We start from the raw sequence: 18,173 nt of genomic DNA, 5'->3' as shown, positions 1-18,173 counted from the left end.
TAGTGTGTGATTCTGTTATGCATCTAATGCTCTTTTATCAGTAGATGCATTATTTAAATGTAACTGTAATGCTAGTAATGCATGAATTTTGGAATTTGATGGCATCTCCTTTACTCTGCTTGCTAACATGATCATCTATTTGCTTAGGTAAATAATGCTACGGCACGAGTTATGACAAACAAAAAGACAGTCAACCCTTACGCAAATGGTGAGTTATCAGTCTTTTGCTTTAATGCGTGTTCTGCTGAAGGAAAGAGTTGACATAGAGCATGAGTCAAAAAATATCCTTCCAGATACAATCAAGAAGGTTTTATTAGTAACCTTTCATAGCGGCTTAAAAGGCCCAGATTTGAATTTTTCTTCAATGGCCATAAGCAATTTTCAGAACCTCATTTTTAAAAAAAATGATTGTCAACTGGTTACATACAAGAGCAAAATATAATACAAGCTGAAAGACAATGTTCAGAGCAACAAAACTACTAACATGCTTCTTGTTAATGAACAGAATACATGATGTACAATGAACCATTGATTGCAGGTCTTTTCAGAATCTTCCCTCAAAGTGACAGTAAATAATGGCACCTGATATTAATTATTCAAAGTGTAATTTACTGCTTTTTTTTCCTTTGCATATACATACCTCACATTTACTGACTTCAATCTGCCACTTTTTAACCAAAGTTCCCAGCTTATCAATATCCCTGTGTAGTTTCCTTTGGCCTTCTAAAGAATGACATGTACTGTACTTCCCATTTTGGTGTCATTTGCAAATGTTGACATGTTTCACTCTAGGCCCACATCCAAATCAGTGATATACAGAATGAATAATGTGTCCTCAGAGCTAAACCCTGTGAAACATCACGATCCGCTCCTAACCACTCTGAAAATCTGTCAAGTCTTGCTCACTCTTTTCCTTCGTTCTAACCAATTTCTAATCCAGTTTGCTATCCTCACCCTAATGCCACGCCCCTTAATCTTCTCCACTTATCTTCTATGCAATATCTTGTCAAAGGCTTTCCTAAGTCCCATGTACATTATATCCAATGCACTTTCCCAATGTGCCATGCCTGTCACTGCCTTGATGCACATACACTACGGGCAGAATCTTTACCTTGGCGGGCATGCACGCGCCCGACCCACTCGAGCATAAAATGACGTACGTTGACGTCGGGCGAGTGTCTCAATGTCAAAGGGCAGTTGCACCATATTTCGGTCGGTGGGCGTGCTGTCGACTCCGGCAATTAAAAGGCCTATTAAGGCCATTAAAGTATCAATTAACTTAAATTTCTCGCTGCCCGTCCACCCTTGCGGTTGGCAGGCAGGCAAAAAGGCCAAGCGGCATTTGCATTGTTTTCAGAATCCTCATCCACAGGCAGGATGAGGTTTCCAACGTCAAATAAAAATAAAATAAATTTTTAAAAATTTCATTTATAACATGTCCCTACTCATGAGGGAACATGTTTTATAACATTCTTTAAATCTTTATTTCTAACTTTAAAACCGCTTCATCTCCCTGAGGCAGCTCTGTGCCTCAGGGAGATTTTCAAGCACTCACTTGTGCGCATGCGCCAAGTTCCCCACTCGCCCCCTCCCCCCTCTCCCCTGCCTGCACAGGCAGCGCTGAGAGCTGCTGCTCATGTTTCACGCTGGGCGGGCCTTAATTAGCCCGCCAGCCTGAAATCACGGTCCGGCCCCAATTGCAGGTGGCAGTCGGCTTCCCAAACACCCCCCCACCCCGGCACCGCCGAGCCCGCCCAACAAGGGCAAAATTCTGCCCCATATGAAGTTTGTCAAGATGACTGCCCCTCTGAGACATACACCAACTTCTAACATGCAACTTTTACCTATAATTTATTTCCCTAGATATGTGGTAACTTCACCTTTAATTGAAGACACTTAAAAATTTCCTTCCCACCGACCTTAAATAACTTGTTTGTAATTACTTAGGTTAGCTCCATGTCCCGTTTAAAAATGCCTGTTACGTTGGTTACTCTCCAGTCCTTTGACACATCTACATCAGTAAAGCCTTGAAATATAAATACCAGTTTTAACTGAGGGCTTAATTGCATTCTGTGGGCGGTAATGTGCAGAGCAAACCAATGGGCCTGCCCACAGTGTGAGGCTTGGGAAAGTTTCTATTCCAGTATTAATTTACATGGTCAAAGACAGGCTCTTGCCTGAAGAAAAATGTTGGCCAACGGAGAGCCACTATTGAGTGCCCAAGGGAACTGTCAGCATAAGGTTGGTACTCAGAGGGGGTCCTGAGACAATCATCTTTGGGGGAAAAGGGAAGAAGCACGGGAAGCCCAAAATTTCCCTATGGAATCAGAAGAGCAACCCTATCCCATAAGGATTATTAGAACACTTTTAAATTATATTGGCCTCTTCCATCCATAATCCTGGAAGGCCAGGCACTGAGCGTCACTGCTGTAGTCAGCATCAAGATCATGCTGGGACTGTTTGACATCATCAGACCCCAATAATTAAACATCGATGAGTTCCCTTTATGCTTGCAGCAAGAGGGCCAATGCTGTCAGAAACCGAGAAGGTAAGAAGATGGCGGGCATGGATGCATCAGGAATACTGCAGGCAAAAATTCTAGGGCCGCTACATTTCCCTCCTTTGCCTCCTTCAGGATTCTAGGGTGCTTTCTGTCAGGCCCTGATCCTTTGCCTGTCCTTACCTTAACCAAATTATCTATTTTTTTTCTTTTATCCATCATAATATTGTTATTATGATTAAAATGAGGGAACCAAGTGTAGTGTATCCAAAGTTTGTTGATGATACAAAGTTAGATGGGAATGTAAGCTGCGGGGAGGACACAAGGAAGCTGCAAAGTGATATAGGCAAACTAAGTGAGTGGAACATGGCAGATGGGAAGTGTGAAGTTATCCACTTTGGAAGGAAAAATGGAAAAGCCGAATATCTTTTAAATGGTGAGAGATTGGAAAATGGTGGCATTCAGAGGCACTTTGGTGTCCTTGTACAAGTATCCCAGAAAGTTAACATGCAGGTAGAGCAAGCAATTAGGAAAAAAAATGGCATATTAGCCTTTATTATTAAGAGATTGGAGTATAAGAATGAAAAAGTCTAACTGCGGTTATATATAGCCTTGGTGAGACCACACCTGTAGTACTGGGCACAGTTTTGGTCTCCTTACCTAGCAGAGTATATAATTGCCTTGGGCGGAGTTCAACAGAGGTTATAGAATGGTTCCTGGTATAAGGAGATTCTCCTGTGAGGAAAGATTGAGTAAACCAGCCCTATATTCCCTAGAATTTATTAGAATGATATGTGATTGCATTAAATCATATATAATTCTTAAGGTACTTGACAGGATAAATGCTGTGAGAATATTTTGGCTGGCTGGGGAATTGAGAGCTAATGGTCACAATCTCAGAATAAAGGGTTGGCCATTGAGGACTGTGATGAGGGGAATTTTGTTTACTCGAAGGGTTGGGGATCTTTGGAATTCTCTACCGCGGTGAACTGTGAACACTCAGTCAGAAATCAATAGATTTTTGGATACTAATGGGATTAAGGTTTATGTGGATTTAGAGGGAGTGAAGATAGAAGATCAGCCATGATCTAATTGAATTGCGAAGCAGGCTTGATGGGCTGAATGGCCTACCCCTGCTTCCATTTCTTATGTTCTTAATCTTTCTCTCAACCACTTCTGATTAACATCCTTTCTGACACTTTCGAGTCAGTGTAGACCAGTGTGAAATACTTATCGAATACCTCTGCCAGTTATTATCATCGTCTACAAACTAAAAATCTTCTTTCTCAGGGTCCCTTCTTGCCTTTGACGATTCACTTTTACTGGTACATTTGCAAAATACTTCCGGTTCCTTTTTAATGTTTTTTAAGGTTTTTGTTTCAGCCTCATCCTCTCTTTCAGCTTTCTTTATTCTCTTAACGTCTTTCTATTTTCTCACCTTCTCCTTTTTTTGTTCCCTTTTTTCTAGTTTATTTGTACTGATTTTTTCACTTTCTAGTTGAATCTCATGTTGTAACGTCCATCCCCGAGATGCTAGTCGAGGACAGAAGATATTGATAAAGGGAAGGCCAAGTGTAAATTCCCAGTCAGCTTCACATCGAAAACAATCATGAAGGTGATTTTGTTAGGCCCCTTTTCAGGCCTGAATGGCCTCTGTGCATAGAGTATAACTAGGAGATGCGAGTCCTGTCCAAAATTTGACCATTAATAGTATTTCGGTAACCTGCTATTAACTGCCACAATTCTATATTAAGAAAATGAATATCGGACTGCTTGCCTCACTTGCAGCAGCTCGACTGTAAGCTTCATGGAGGAGGAAGAGTGGTAAGGTGGGTGGGCGGTGGGAGATGATCAATGGTACTGTGGCATTGGGGAAACATGGCTGTTACCCTCAGCTCCAGTGGCAATTTTCAAAATTTTGGAAAGAGAGCTAAATCCAGGCCATTAGATTCTTAATTTACAAATGAAAGAGGCCAAATGAGTGTGCCAAGTGCTCACAAGGGATGCTTGAAAAATGGCCCAACCCAATATCAGCTTGAATGTCCTTTAGGCGTCTTTTGGGCACAGGATGTTAATGGTCTAAATTTGCCCTCATTGCACCCATTTTATATTTGTGAAACATGTTCAACAGGTCCAATTTTCACTCTATATGTAATTGCTTTCTTTCTATGCTCATTCCAAGCAACAACACAGGCAGATTGCCCGTCTCTACCAATAGCAGCAGTAAGATGGAATTGGAAGATAACCCGAGATGATCTTCCCTGCAGGATCCTCACCCTCTTGTGTTGCCCTTCCACTTGGTATCTTTCTCCTTTGGCTCGGCCCCAGTTGAAGAAGATTGATATTAGATTATATGCTTCCTGGCCCTGGAACAGGATGCCTGTCTTCCAAAGTTTTGTGCTGCCACAGAATTTATTTCCTATTATTACAGTAATTGTAGGCAACAAACTTGAATGATGACTCCTGAATAGAAAAGCTGGTTCAGCGCAGCCACTTCCATCCATATAATGTTCCTTATGTACAGAGATATCACAGGGCGGTGATTCATGAGAGGACACCAAGCTAGAGGAAGAAAATATAGAGGTTGGTTAGAGAAGGTGAAGTTGTCATCAAATAGGAGGGCCTTTAGGAGCTTTTTTAAAAAATTCTTTCATGGGATGTGGGCATCACTAGCAAAACCATCATGGGCTGAATTTTCCCCCCGTTGGGGGGGGAAGTTGAAGGGCGGGCGCGCACAGGCGCGCTTCCGATCCCCCCCCCCCCCCCCCAGATTGGAGGCGCGATGCCATTTTATGTGGGCAGGCCTAATAAGGCCCGCCCAGCATGACATCTGCAGGGAAGCGCTATGCACTCCCTGTGCGGGTGGCGGGGAATCCCTAAAATCGAGGGTGCGCTCTTTCGTGCATGCGCACGAAAGAGTGCACTCATCTCCCTGAGTGCTAAGTGCTGCCTCAGGGAGATTGGCTCTACTTTCAACAATGTTAAAAATAGAAGAAAAAAATTCCCTTACATATTCCCTTATGTGACAATGTCACATGAGTTGGGACATATTCATAATTTCCATAACAACTTTATTAAAATTTTAAAACCCCACATGAAACTTCATCTGCTGGTGGATGAGGTTTCATGTTTTTTCTATTGCCCGCCGGGGCTCCTGGCCTACCCACTAACCTTAAGGTTGGACGGGCAGGTCCTTTAATTGCTTAATTGATCCTGTCAATGGCCTCAAGTGGCCATTGACAGGTCGGCAGGTGCGCAGTTGATTTTGCTGTGCCTCCGCCTTCCTGAAAATTTAAATGGGGCATGGTGATGTCAGGAGTTCCGCCCAATGTCATCCCGCGTCGGCGTGTGGGCCCCGCCCCCTGACGGTAAAATCCTGCCCCATGTGTTTCCCATTCAAATTGCCCTTGAACTGAGTGAATAACTTGCTGGGCCAGTTCAGAGTCAACTGCATTACTGGCATCACATGTAGGCCAGGATAGCAGATTTCCTCCCTAGTGAGCCAGATAGGTTTTTAACAACAATCGATGATTATCATGGTCACCATTATTGAGCCTAGCTTTCAATTCCAGATTTATTAATTGAGTTCAAATTCCACCAGCTACCATGGATGGGATTTGAACCCATGTCCCCACAGCATTAGCCTGGGTCTCTGGATACTAGTCCAGTTACATTACCACTACACCACCATCTCCCCTTCAAGGGGAGCAAGAGAGGGAGAAACTAGGAAAACTGAGAGGGAGTGGCAGAGGGTGAGGTATACTGACTGAAGTAGAAAGACCAGGAAATGTAGAATAAAGGTTCCATAGGAGTGAACATTACAAACAGTTTGGAGGAGATTGTGAAAGCACAGAAGAGCAAAACAGGTGAGGATGAGGATCTTGAAATCAATCTTCTGAGGAGGTAGGGGGCCTAGCAAGGACTGGGTTAGGCGTGGGCATGATTCAAAAATCTCTTGCTAACTTGTACATTATGGAGGTAAGAAAACCTGCAAGGCCTTCCTGTCATCAGATTACTTTCCTTTTCAATTTTGCCTTCTGCTCCAAAAATAACATCATTTATTAAGGATACATAGCATGCAACACTTTCATTTAGTGCAGGATAAGTCATTCAAAAGAAAACAGTTGATTAATTTTGCTTCAACTAAACTATCGTTTTAATATTCACAAGAAGTTCTGAGACTGGAAAACTGACTGAGGCAGTTGAATATTTATGTTTTTTCTGTTTCCAGAACAGTTTTAAGACAGGAATATAATGGGAATTATTTTTGGAGCATTTGGCACATTTATCACCACACTTCTGATTTCATTGTAGATTTGTGGTCTCATTGTGATACTCAAAAGCCAATCATGGAGAACAAAATTGAAGCTTTTATTGTGGTGAAAGCAAATAGTTAAAAGTAGTCAACCTAGTTTAGGGATACTAAATCGCTTTCATTTTGCAATTGAAAACCCGTTAAGAAATCTGTAAACTTGTCTGGAAAGAAAACCAGGAGTTTTATTGTGGCATTAAATGCATTAACAATGTCAGGAGATGGTTATGGTATTCAGTAATTGTGTTAGCCATCTCAAAAGCCCTTGAACATGCTTTCACCTCCCAAATCAATCTGCATCTTCCCGGAAATCCATATTTGAATGCCACGTTTCTACTCTTGGCATAGTACCAAAACAATTCTTTTTTAAAATTCATTCACGGGATGTGAGCTTTGCTGGCTAGATCAGCATTTATTGCCCATCCCTAATTGCCCTTGAGAAGGTGGTGGTGAGCTGCCTTCTTGAACCGCTGCAGTTCATGTGGTGTAGGTACATCCACAGAGCAGTTAGGAAGAGAGTTCCATGGTTTTGACCCAGCAACAGCAAAGGAACGGCCGATATATTTCCAAGTCAGGATGGTGAGTGACTTAGAGAGGAACTTCCAAGTGGTGGTGTTCCCATATGCCTGCTGCCCTTGTCTTTCTAGATAGTAGCAGTCATGGGTTTGGAAGATGCTGTCTAAGGAAGCTTGGTGAGTTCCTGCAATGCATCTCATAGATGGTGCACACTGCTGCTACTATGCGTCGGTGGTGGAGGGAGTGAATGTTTGTGGATGGGGTGCCAATAAAGCGGACTGCTTTGTCCTGGATGGTGTTGAGCTTCTTGAGTGTTGTGGGAGCTGCACTCATCCAAGCAAGTGAGAGTATTCATCACACTCCTGACTTGTGCCTTGTAGATTGTGGACAAGGTTTGGGGAGTCAGGAGGTGAGTTACACTCCGCAGGATTCCTAGCCTTTGACCTGCCCTTGTAGCCATAGTTTTTATAAGGCTAATCCAGTTCAGCTTCTGGTCAATGGTAACCCCTAGGATATTGGTAGTGGGGGATTTAGTGATGATAATGCCATTGAATGTCAAGGGGTGATGGTTGGATTCTCTCTTGTTGGAGATGGTCATTGCCTGGCACTTGTGTGGTGCAAATGTTACTTTCTACTTCTCAGCCCAAGCCTGGATATTGTCCAGGTCTTGCTGCATTTGGACTTGGACTGGTTCAGTGTCTGAGAAGTCACACATGGTGCTGAACATTGTACAATCATCAGCGAACACCCCCACTTCTGAACTGATGATGGAAGGAAGGTCATTGATGAAGCAACTGAAGATGGTTGAGCCTGAGGACACTACCCTGAGGAACTCCTGCACTAATGTTCTGGAGCTGAGATGGTTGAGCTCCAACAACCACAACCACAACCACCTTCCTTTGTTTAGGTATGACTTCAACCAGTGGAGAGTTTTCCCCCTGGTTCCCAGTGACTCCAATTTTGCTAGGGCTCCTTGATGCCACACTTGGTCAAATGCTGCCTTATCAGAATCACAAATGACATCCTATGTGACTATGGCTGTGGTAATCTTTCCTTCCTTTCTTGACATGCCTGCAGCCTCTGACATGCTTGACCATGCGATCCTCCTTCAACACCTCCCCTTTGCTGCCCAGCTTGTTGGGACTGCACTCACCTGGCTCCATTCTTACCTATCCAGTAATGGCTAGAGGATCACCTGCAATGTTCTCTCTTCCCACTTCCATACTATTGCTTCTGATGTTGCCCAAGAATCTATTTTTGGCCCTCTCCTATTTGTCATCTACACACCACTTTTAGGCGACATCTTTCTAAAACAAAGCTTCACTTGTATGTTGGTGATGCCCAGCAACACCTCACCACCACCTCTCTCGACGTCTCCACTGTCCTTCAAATATCAGACTGCTTCTCCAACATCCAGTACTCGATGAGCAGGAATTCCCTTCAATTAACTATTGGGAAGACAGAAGCCATTGTCTTCAATCTTCACTACAAGCTTCGTTCACTTGCCACCGACTTCCTCCCTCTCCCTTGTTGTTTGAGGCTGAACCAGACTATTCACATCCTTGGTATTTTATTTGACCCCAAGGTGAGATTCTAATCATATATCTACACCATTACGAAGGCAAACTATTTCCACTATTTTCCATAATATCTCCTAACTCCGCCCCTGCCTCAGTTAATCTGCTGCTGAAACGGTCATTCGTGCCTTTGTTACTTCTAGACTTAACCATACCAGTACAGACCTAGCCTGCCTCCTAGGTCCTACCTTCCATAAACTTAAGCTCATCCAAATCTCTACTGCTTGTAACTAACTTGTACCCAAGTCCCGTTCATTCACCAGCCCAGTGCTACACTGGCTCCTGTTTAAGCAACAACTCAATTTTAGAACTCTCATCATGGTTTTCAAATCCCTCCATGGCCTCGCCCTTCTCTAATTCTGTACATTTCTCTAGCACTAAAACCCTCCAAATTACCTGCACTACTCCAATTCTGGCCCCTTGAGCATCTCTGATTTTAATCACTCCACCATTGATTGCTGAGCCTTTTGCTACTGAGGCCGAAAGATCTGGAATTCTCTCATTGAACCTCTCCATCTCGCTTGTCTCTTTTAAGACTCTCCTTAAAACCTGCTTCTTCGACCAAGCTTCTGATCATCTGCTCTAATGGGTCGGGTTTTTAAATGGATTGGGATCAGAAGTGGGTAGGTATGCAAATTTACACTGCTGTCCTCTGTGCCGGTTCACCGCCAACAATCCGGACTCCGAGCTATTTTCAATGAGGGTGATGGATCAGCTACCTGCCGGATAGTAGTAGGCAGTCATTTAGGGCCAATTAGCTTTCAAGATTAAAGTCCCTGCAACGATTGGGATTTTCAGCTGGCAAAGCAGACATTCCATGGTCTAGGCCAACATGGTTAGCTCAGAGAGAAGGTGGGGGAGGGGAAGGAATAGAAGATCAACAGAACCCCAAATTAGTTGCTTTCGTTATCTTCATTGTCTTAACACAACAATTTTGCAAACCTTTTCTTTTGAAGACGGAAGAGAAGAACTTACGTATCATTTACATTGCAATGATGTGACAAAAAAGTAACATAATTATGCAGTTTGAAATGATTTACATCACAACACCATATGGTCATAAACAAAATAAAAAGTGCCAATCACTTTCTTATGAAGCTGATGCTACCTTTAAACTCCAATATCACATTCCTGCTGATCATCTTGTGAACTGTTGATCCCCTCCCTTCAGCCACCAGCCTGAACTCATAACAGCCACCAGGCCACAACTGAGATCTCTGGTCTTTGCCTGGAGAGATTGTCCCTCTAAAATCATGGCCACACAGCTGTGGCATTTTAAAAGAGTAAAAGTCAAATTTACCTGTCCTTTCCCCTCACATTCTCCATGCTCAGATCAGCAGCTCCTACCTTAGCTGATGAGGCTGACAATCCCCGAGTGATGGAGGCCTCCCATTGGCCTTCCAATGTTGGCTGCCTGTCTGCTGTCCCTGATTGGAAGGTGAGCTCCCTCCCCGGTCTTTAATTGCCTGCAGCATTGAACTAACTGTGGGGTTTGGAGTAGGGGAAGCCTAAAGCACGTTGTGCAAGGTCAGGACCAGGAACTAGCCCCCGCTTCCAGTCCCCAACCCCTGTTTCAAAATCTAGCCCAATATCTCTTTATATGGCGCTGTGTAAAATTTAGTCTGATAATGCTCTTTTGAAGTGCCTTGGGACAGCTAGCAATTTAAAGGTGCTATATAAATGCAAGTTGTTGTTGTGTCTATGGCTATGATTAAAAGTCTGATTTTTAAGTAACCATCACTTTTAACCTACAAGCTATTGTGATGGGATTTTTTTCAGCTTTCTATATAGATCCTGAATATGAATATGTTTAAGGAGACAGGCAGTCCAATTTGGTTAAGTTATTTCAAGAATGTGGCCACCATAGTACAGGACAGCTACAACTCAAGGTGAAGAAAACACTATTCTGTATTTCCTTTCCCACCCCCCCATCTATCTAACATGAAGAGCACGAGCAGATCTAACTGTGAATGAAATAACGCAGGATTGAACTACGGAAATTTCACATATTGAAAATACAATTCGGCCTGATTTGTAAGTTTCTATTGAAACCAGTATTCATTTTTATGCCTGCTTTATGTTTAGTAATTTAATCAAAATTATTTTCTTCCAATATTGTAATTGGAATCCTGTTGGTTTAGTAAATATTGATTTGGAATTCACTGGCATTGGCAGATATCACAAATTGATTGAACTTAAATCCAAAATTGGTCAACAGTTCACAAGATGATCAGCAGGAAAGTGATACTGGAGTCTAAAATTGGCATTAGCTTCATAAGAAAGTGTTTGGCACTGCTTTTTTTGTATGTAACCATATGGTGTTGTGATGTAAATCATTTCAAAATGCTTAATTATGTTACTTTCTTGTAACATTATTGCAATGTAAATGATATATAAGTTCTTCTAAATGTCTGCGGTGTGAAGACAATTAAGATAATGAAAACAACTAATTTGGGGTTCCCTTGACCTCCAACCATAACCCCATTAAAAATCTGGCAAATTCCCTGAGGAAAACAGTGGAGAATCCAGTTCTGCAGGTCTCTGCTATTAGCAGGGGTTTCTTATTAGTGCTGGAACCCCTGTCCCATGTAACTGAGCAAATGATGGCGAGTTGAAGGAATCAGGAGTTGAAACCCCCTCAACGAAGAGTCCCTGCCCATTCAGTATCCGCCATTTCTGTGGCAGCCAGCCCATCAAGGGTGTGGAAATGTACAAGCCCCCCGAAGGAAGTATGAGTACATCACCAGCTATGCAAATTGCTTGAACTTTCAAAGACTCTGGGTGGGAGATTGGGCAGGGCAACTCCGCTCATGCAGTTGAGCACTGGAGTTCCCTGACAGCATGGGATGGCTGTTACTAGAGGTGTGGTTCTCCTCATCACCCTGAAGACTCTGGCGAGGTCAGTACTGGAGGGAATCATTGAGCACAGTCCTGGCATAATTGCTGGGATCATGTTGCAAGGAATTTCAAGGTTAATGCCTTTTAATGATTGTAGCCTGTGTCATGTTGTAAGCTAATAAAACAGGCACCTGAGAATATCAAGCAACAAGTTAACAGTGAGGAACTAAATATTAATTAACAACGTCTGTACTCCCAATCCCAAATAATATAACATAAAAATCCCACAATCTCAAATTAAACCCTGTTGTGCTAATAATGAGATTTATGTTAGTTGTATTGAATATCAGTTTGTATTGGCAACTTGATTTCAAATTGGAAGGGCTGTCTTTTATAGAGCATTAGTTTGGCAGCCCCATGTTGTGTGAACTAAGGGTAAGCCCAGCAAATAAATTCATAAAGCCTGGCCAGACAAACAGCCTGAACATGATGCCAAGTGTAGAAATTGCTGTGCACATGATAAAGGATTATTAAAACCCTTCAACAAAATGAGGAATAAACAAACACTGCAGCAAAGTCTGAAACATGTGGATGATTTTCAAAAATACTGACTGGCCATCTTCAATAGGAACTGATCATTTCTGCATCGTGCAATAGAAAGGAACTTGTGGACCAAAACTCAGATTCCCATTCTAAGCTCATCTGGGTTGTGGTTCCCAATAGGGAACAACAAAAACTGCAAAAGGCTAGAAGAATGCACCCTATCCAATGCAGCGGTGTGTGGATTCATGTATCCATTGTTTTTTAGTCAGAGACAAAAACCTCGTCATCTGAAAAATAATAGCATCTTTGGGACAAGAACTTAAATAAGAAAATTACTATCAGTTACCTGTACGAGCAGGATATGTTATAAAAATATTTGGTGTTTGATATAGAGAATTACATTGCACTTAGTCCTTACACTCGTGATCATAAAACTACATTTTCTTCAAGGACCTGGTAATGTCAGGTCTTAGTCTGGTTTACTGGGGAGAATTCTTCCTATGGCAGGCGGGCTGGGCAGGAGTGGGCGAGGGGAAAGGGCGGAGCCAATCGCTGCCTGCGATCGGCTGTGCACCGCCATGTTACACACACGGGCCAATTAAGGCCTGCCCAGTGCAACGCGCGGTCAGTAGCGCTCACTACGTGTGCGGGTGGGGGGAGGAGGGAGAGTCGGGGCCTGCGCTCTTTCACGCATACAGAGCGCAGCAATCTCCCTGAGGCACAGAGCTGCCTCAGGGAAATTGAATGGGTTGCAAAACTTCATAATAAATAAAGTAAGCATTTATTTAAGCATGTCTCCTCATGTGCAAGTGTCATATGAGCTAGGACATGGTTGTGAAGTTAGGAAAATGTATTTATTTATTTTACGAAAGCTTCAGGAAACCTCGTCCCGCCCATGGGTGAGGTTTCCAGAAAACTGCAAACGCTGCCTGGGCTCTTCGCCTGCCTGCCAACCTTGAGGTTGGACGGGCAGTGTTGTTAACAAGTTTAATTACTTTTTCAACGACTTAATATGCCGTTGACAGTTTGGTGGGTGCCTAGCCGTCTCTGGCGCGCGCCCGCTGAATGAAATATTGAAATGACGCACAATGACGTGGGGAAGCACGCCCGACGTTATCTCGCATCACTTTATGAGTCAGTGTGTCGGGCCCGCCCCCGCAGACCAGCAGCAATATCCTGCCGACTGGTACACTCCAAATACCATATTAGGTAAATTACAGGTTTGATGGATAAATTAAAATAAGTCCAAACGACAAAAGTCAAAACAAAACAGTCAGCTTCCATGGAGATGGATAGACATGGAACATAAAAACAGGAATATTTCATTCAGCTCCTCGAGCATGTTCTGCCTTTCAATAAGGTCGTGGCTGATCTGCATCTTACCTCCACTCATCCGCCTTGGCCCCATATCCTTCCATATCCATGTCTAGCAAAAATCTATCTACTTTAGATTTAAAATACTAATTGATCTAGCATCTACTGCTCTTTCTTGGAGAGAGTTCCACATTTCCAGCATCGTTTGCATGGAGAGATATTTCTGAACTTATCTCCTGATTGACCTGACTCTGATTCTAAGGTTATATTCCCTTGTCCTAGACTGCCCACTGACGGAAAAAGTTTCTATCTCTATCTATCAGACCTATGTGGGAATTGCCCGGGAGGTTTCAACTCCTGATGGGCAATTCCCCTGCTCCATGGAACCTCTCAAATGTCTCCTCCTCTGACTTAGACTCTGAATTCTACAGTATTTGCCTGAATAGTTACCCAGGAAATGTTAGACGGATTAAAGCCTTGGCTAACTCTTTGGCGACTACAGAACTGACTGCCTCCCCAAAACCTCACACTGACCCCCTCGACTACCCCTCCAGACCCGACTACCATCTCACCCACCTGCCACCCTACCCACCTACCAGCTCACCAACCTACCCCCTACCACTTACCTCACCCACTTACCTACTCACCCTACTACCCTACCCATTCACTCATTCATCCACTCAATCATTCACCCATTCAATAACATTCACACTGAATCTCTAAACTTACCATACAGCAGCCAGTGCCGCAAAAAGAGGCATGTCCTGTCTTCCTCTGCACTCTACTCCACTCTGACAGAGCTTCCCAAGTCTGCGCTTGCATTTCTGGAAAAGCCGGGCTCGGAAGCCCCCAAAAGAAATGCAAAGCAGCGACATGTTAGGGGAATGTTCGAGTGGAGCGGCAATCCAATGATGATGATTGCGGCTCCTCGGAATATCCGGTTCAGTAAATATTTCAGGCCCAGCACAGATCCGAATGGGACACCACTAGTCACATATCCATTATCCCTACTCTCTATCTTGTGCCACCTAACCAATCTCCTAAGTTAGTCAATAATTTGCCTTCAATACCATGAGCTTTAATTTTAGCTAAGCTTCATGGAAGTTTATTGAATGCCTTCTGAAACTCCACATAAACTACCCCCATAGACGTTCATCTGTCCACTATGTAAGCTACTTAATCAAAAAATTCGATAAGATTGTTAGACATGACCTACCCTCTCTAATCAGCTAAAATTTCTCTAAGTGCTCAGTTCTCTGTCCTTAATTATAGATTTCAATAACTTACCCGCAACAGATGTTAGACTAACAAGTCTGTAATTTTCTCATTCCTTTCGCTCGGCATTCTTAAATAATGGAGTTACATTTGCAATTTTCTGAACTAAAGGGACAGTCACTGAATCGAGAGAACTTTGAAAGATCATGATTAAAGCATCTGCAGTTTCCTCAACTATTTCCTTTAAAACTTTAGCTTGTGAGCCATCAGGCCCTGGGGATATGTCAGTTGTTAGTGCCATTATTTTTTCTAATATTATTTCCTTGCTTATGTTAACTTTTCCAGACCTCGATTTCTTATTAGTTTTCCTGGAATCCAGGTATATTTTCCTTCTCTTCTACAGTAAAGACTAACACTAAGTATTATTCAACAAATCTCAGATTTCCTTATTTTCATTTGCAATGTTGCCTCCATTTGTTTTTTCAAGGTTCCACATTACCCTTGGCTATCTTTTTTCTTCAAATATAATTGTAAAAAGTTTTTGTGTTAATCTTGAGACAAGTTAATGTTTTCAATACGCAATGATTTATCGGAATTGCGCTAAGCAATTAAGGGTCTACACAATGTCACCTTGTCTGGTATTTCCACAGATAATGACTGCCTTGTTGGGTATAATTTCAATTTGCCAGAAGTGGCATTAACAGGGAGGTAACAGGCTCAAAATGGAGTCAGCAGATTTGTCACCCGATTAATGCTATGCCCCTACTGCTGCCATTTTCACAGTAGTCTGCCACGCGGTAGCTGAAACATGGCCTGCTTTAGGCGGTAGGCCTCTTTTCAGGTGCAACGAGGTTCGATAACCTACGTAAGGCCTGGGTTTCATGATAGAGCTGGCTGGAGCTTGCACTGTGCCCTTTTTCCACCAGCTTTACTGTGATACAACAGAAGAAGCTGTGACAAAAACAGTTTGTTTTAATTATTTCTGTGGGACGAAGAGCAGCGGGAGTGCTCCTGCAAGCCCTATCTTCCACATTGGTCAACCACCAAACTTTCTTTGCTGCTGGCCTGAATCTGACAAGTTGGTCAGGAAGCTCATTTTAGTTGGTTAGTTGACAGTTCTATTTCAATGAGATTAGAGACTCAAAATGGCTGCAGCCTGCTGGGTGCTGTACTAGGGCTTGTGGCCAGCTGGCTATGCAAAAAGTTAAAAAACGACCTTGCTGAATCTGTCTGAATCCTGCTGAGAATTCTATCTGTCAGTATCCCTTAAATAATAAGATTGGAAAATGTTGTGTAAATGATATAAAGGATATACGTATAAATATATGTCTGAGTGCATTCCAGCTAAGTGAAGCACAAAATATTTATATGGAAGAAAGTGAAACGATATCCTGCATGTTTATCAAGTAGTTACAAACTTTGCCAGATGAATTTAGATAGATATTTCCAGCTTCTGAGCAAGGCAGTGTCCATAACTTTATCACAGTGGCTTTAAAACGTTTAAAAATATGTAAAGAAGGATAGGTTCACTTAATACCCTTCTTTGTTTTGATAAGAAAGGAAAATCTTAACAGTTTTGACAGCACTAGCCAGCTGGCCTCTAATCCCGGGTAGATAATATACACTGTGGTGAATTTGACTGTATGTTTCTCTTCTATCTATGTGCCAGGCTGGGGCATTATGACAGCTGTGGGCTCACAGACAACCACACTCGTCTCACTTGATTAACCCACACAGTTATGGGCCAGCACAAAGCTCATAGACAAGACAAAGTAAAGTTTAATTGCTGTTATTTTCATGATAAATGAAGTCTTCCCTATACCAGCTCTGGAAAGTTAGATGATCCAGCTATCAGGAAGGGAGTGGGAAGGAGATGAAAAATGAGGCAACCTTTCAGCTGTGAACATCGATCTGAGTCTCAGAGGATTTTTCTTGGACAAATTGAGAGACCATTAGTGTAACTTAAAGTCTGAGAGAAATCTGTCAGATCCTTGATGGCAATGGCAGGAGCATATGAAATACATTCAAATAGCTCATATGAGAGCCTCTGCTGGGGAAACTAATCAATGGTTCGTCCAAATGGCAACGGCTTTAATCAAATTCACGGGTCAAGGCAGAGAATGGGGCTTAAAGAAACCTCTCCCAACTTTCTCTCTGATTAGGTTCATTATTTACGGTGTGACAGTGATGCAAAAAATAAAAGGCATACAATAGCAGTGAAATTGAGGCTGCATTACAAGGTAGGAAACGTCAAATTGAAAATGTGGACCTCCTAAATATTCTCATTAATGTGCATATAGTCTCCGATGGACTTTTAAAAGAAAAAAATTATGAGTTGTGGAGCTGGGAATTCAAATGTTACACTGCATATGTCATTTGCAGAATAGTAGGTATGCACATAGGTTATAATGGAGCTACTATCGAGAGGTTCCTGTTATTACCACTGAATTCATTTTTTCATTCCTATCTGTTCACACAACATACATAAAAATATTTTTTAAATTTCCAGACATCAAATTTCTGGTGGTTCAACAAACTTTCCTTGTGGAATGTGTAATGCAGGTTTTATGTTATAAGCAAGTGTACAATATCGTGTCTTGTCATTGCTCGATACTTAATGCTTCATAATTTTCTGTAACAGGGAAACCATTAAAGTTGGACTTGCCCTTGCACCTTTAATTGTAATAATTTTTGTGGCACATTTGCTCAAAGCTGTTAATAGCATAGTATGGGAAGCTAGGCATCTGGGACCTGAGAGAACAATCAGACTGAAGATGGTGGAATAAACTGTGCAAGGACAAAGAAGTAAGTCTTAAGTATAGTGGGTAAATTCAACAACAAATCAAGTACAGAAAGAGAAATAAAGAGAGGGGAGGAATGATTAGATTGAGAGAAAGTAAAAGTTGAAAACACAATTTTAAATTTGACATTTTTAGAATCTCCAACAACAATTAAGATCTGAAGGAATGAGACTCCGCATTGTAGTGGTAGAATTTTGCATCTTGGACAGCAACTTGAGCACATTATTCCCTCACCTGAAGTTGTATGGTATTTGTGAATAAATTACAGTGAGCACTATTAGCTGCACGATTATTTTGATAGCAAAGTATGGCCTTTTTTGGAGTGTGGTATGCGTTTCATTATTGTGCATGAAATAAATAAATCAATCTTTTTTCTTAAAAGGAATTCTACTCTCTGATTACTGATCTCTACATCATATAAAGTTATTTTCTTCACTCTTTAGGATGGAAATTAAATCCAGTTGTGGGTGCAGTGTACAGCCCTGAATTCTATGCAGGTAAGACAACTTGCATTCATTCTGAATCCAAAGTTTCCATTTCAATGTCTTGTAAAAACT

At 42.2% G+C, this 18,173-nt stretch overlaps 1 protein-coding gene across 7 annotated transcripts in view; it reads left to right on the top strand.

The window, feature by feature from the left end:
* Positions 1-18,173, top strand: part of rbfox1 (RNA binding fox-1 homolog 1) — a 322,181-nt gene that overhangs the window by 172,415 nt on the left and 131,593 nt on the right. For all 7 annotated transcript variants that reach the window (XR_013578929.1, XM_078558397.1, XM_078558395.1 and 4 more), the window contains exons 6-7: positions 148-208; positions 18,060-18,113. Coding sequence is in view for 6 of the 7 variants with exons in the window: in XM_078558397.1 (XP_078414523.1) it covers positions 148-208; positions 18,060-18,113 (115 nt within the window). In the remaining variant the exon portion in view is untranslated. The remainder of the gene's footprint in view (positions 1-147; positions 209-18,059; positions 18,114-18,173) is intronic.

Source organism: Cetorhinus maximus, chromosome 15 (assembly GCF_964194155.1).
Source record: "Cetorhinus maximus chromosome 15, sCetMax3.hap1.1, whole genome shotgun sequence".
NCBI lineage: Eukaryota > Metazoa > Chordata > Chondrichthyes > Lamniformes > Cetorhinidae > Cetorhinus > Cetorhinus maximus.
Note: the sequence above shows the minus strand (reverse complement) of the source record. Positions and strands in the feature narration are given on the sequence as shown.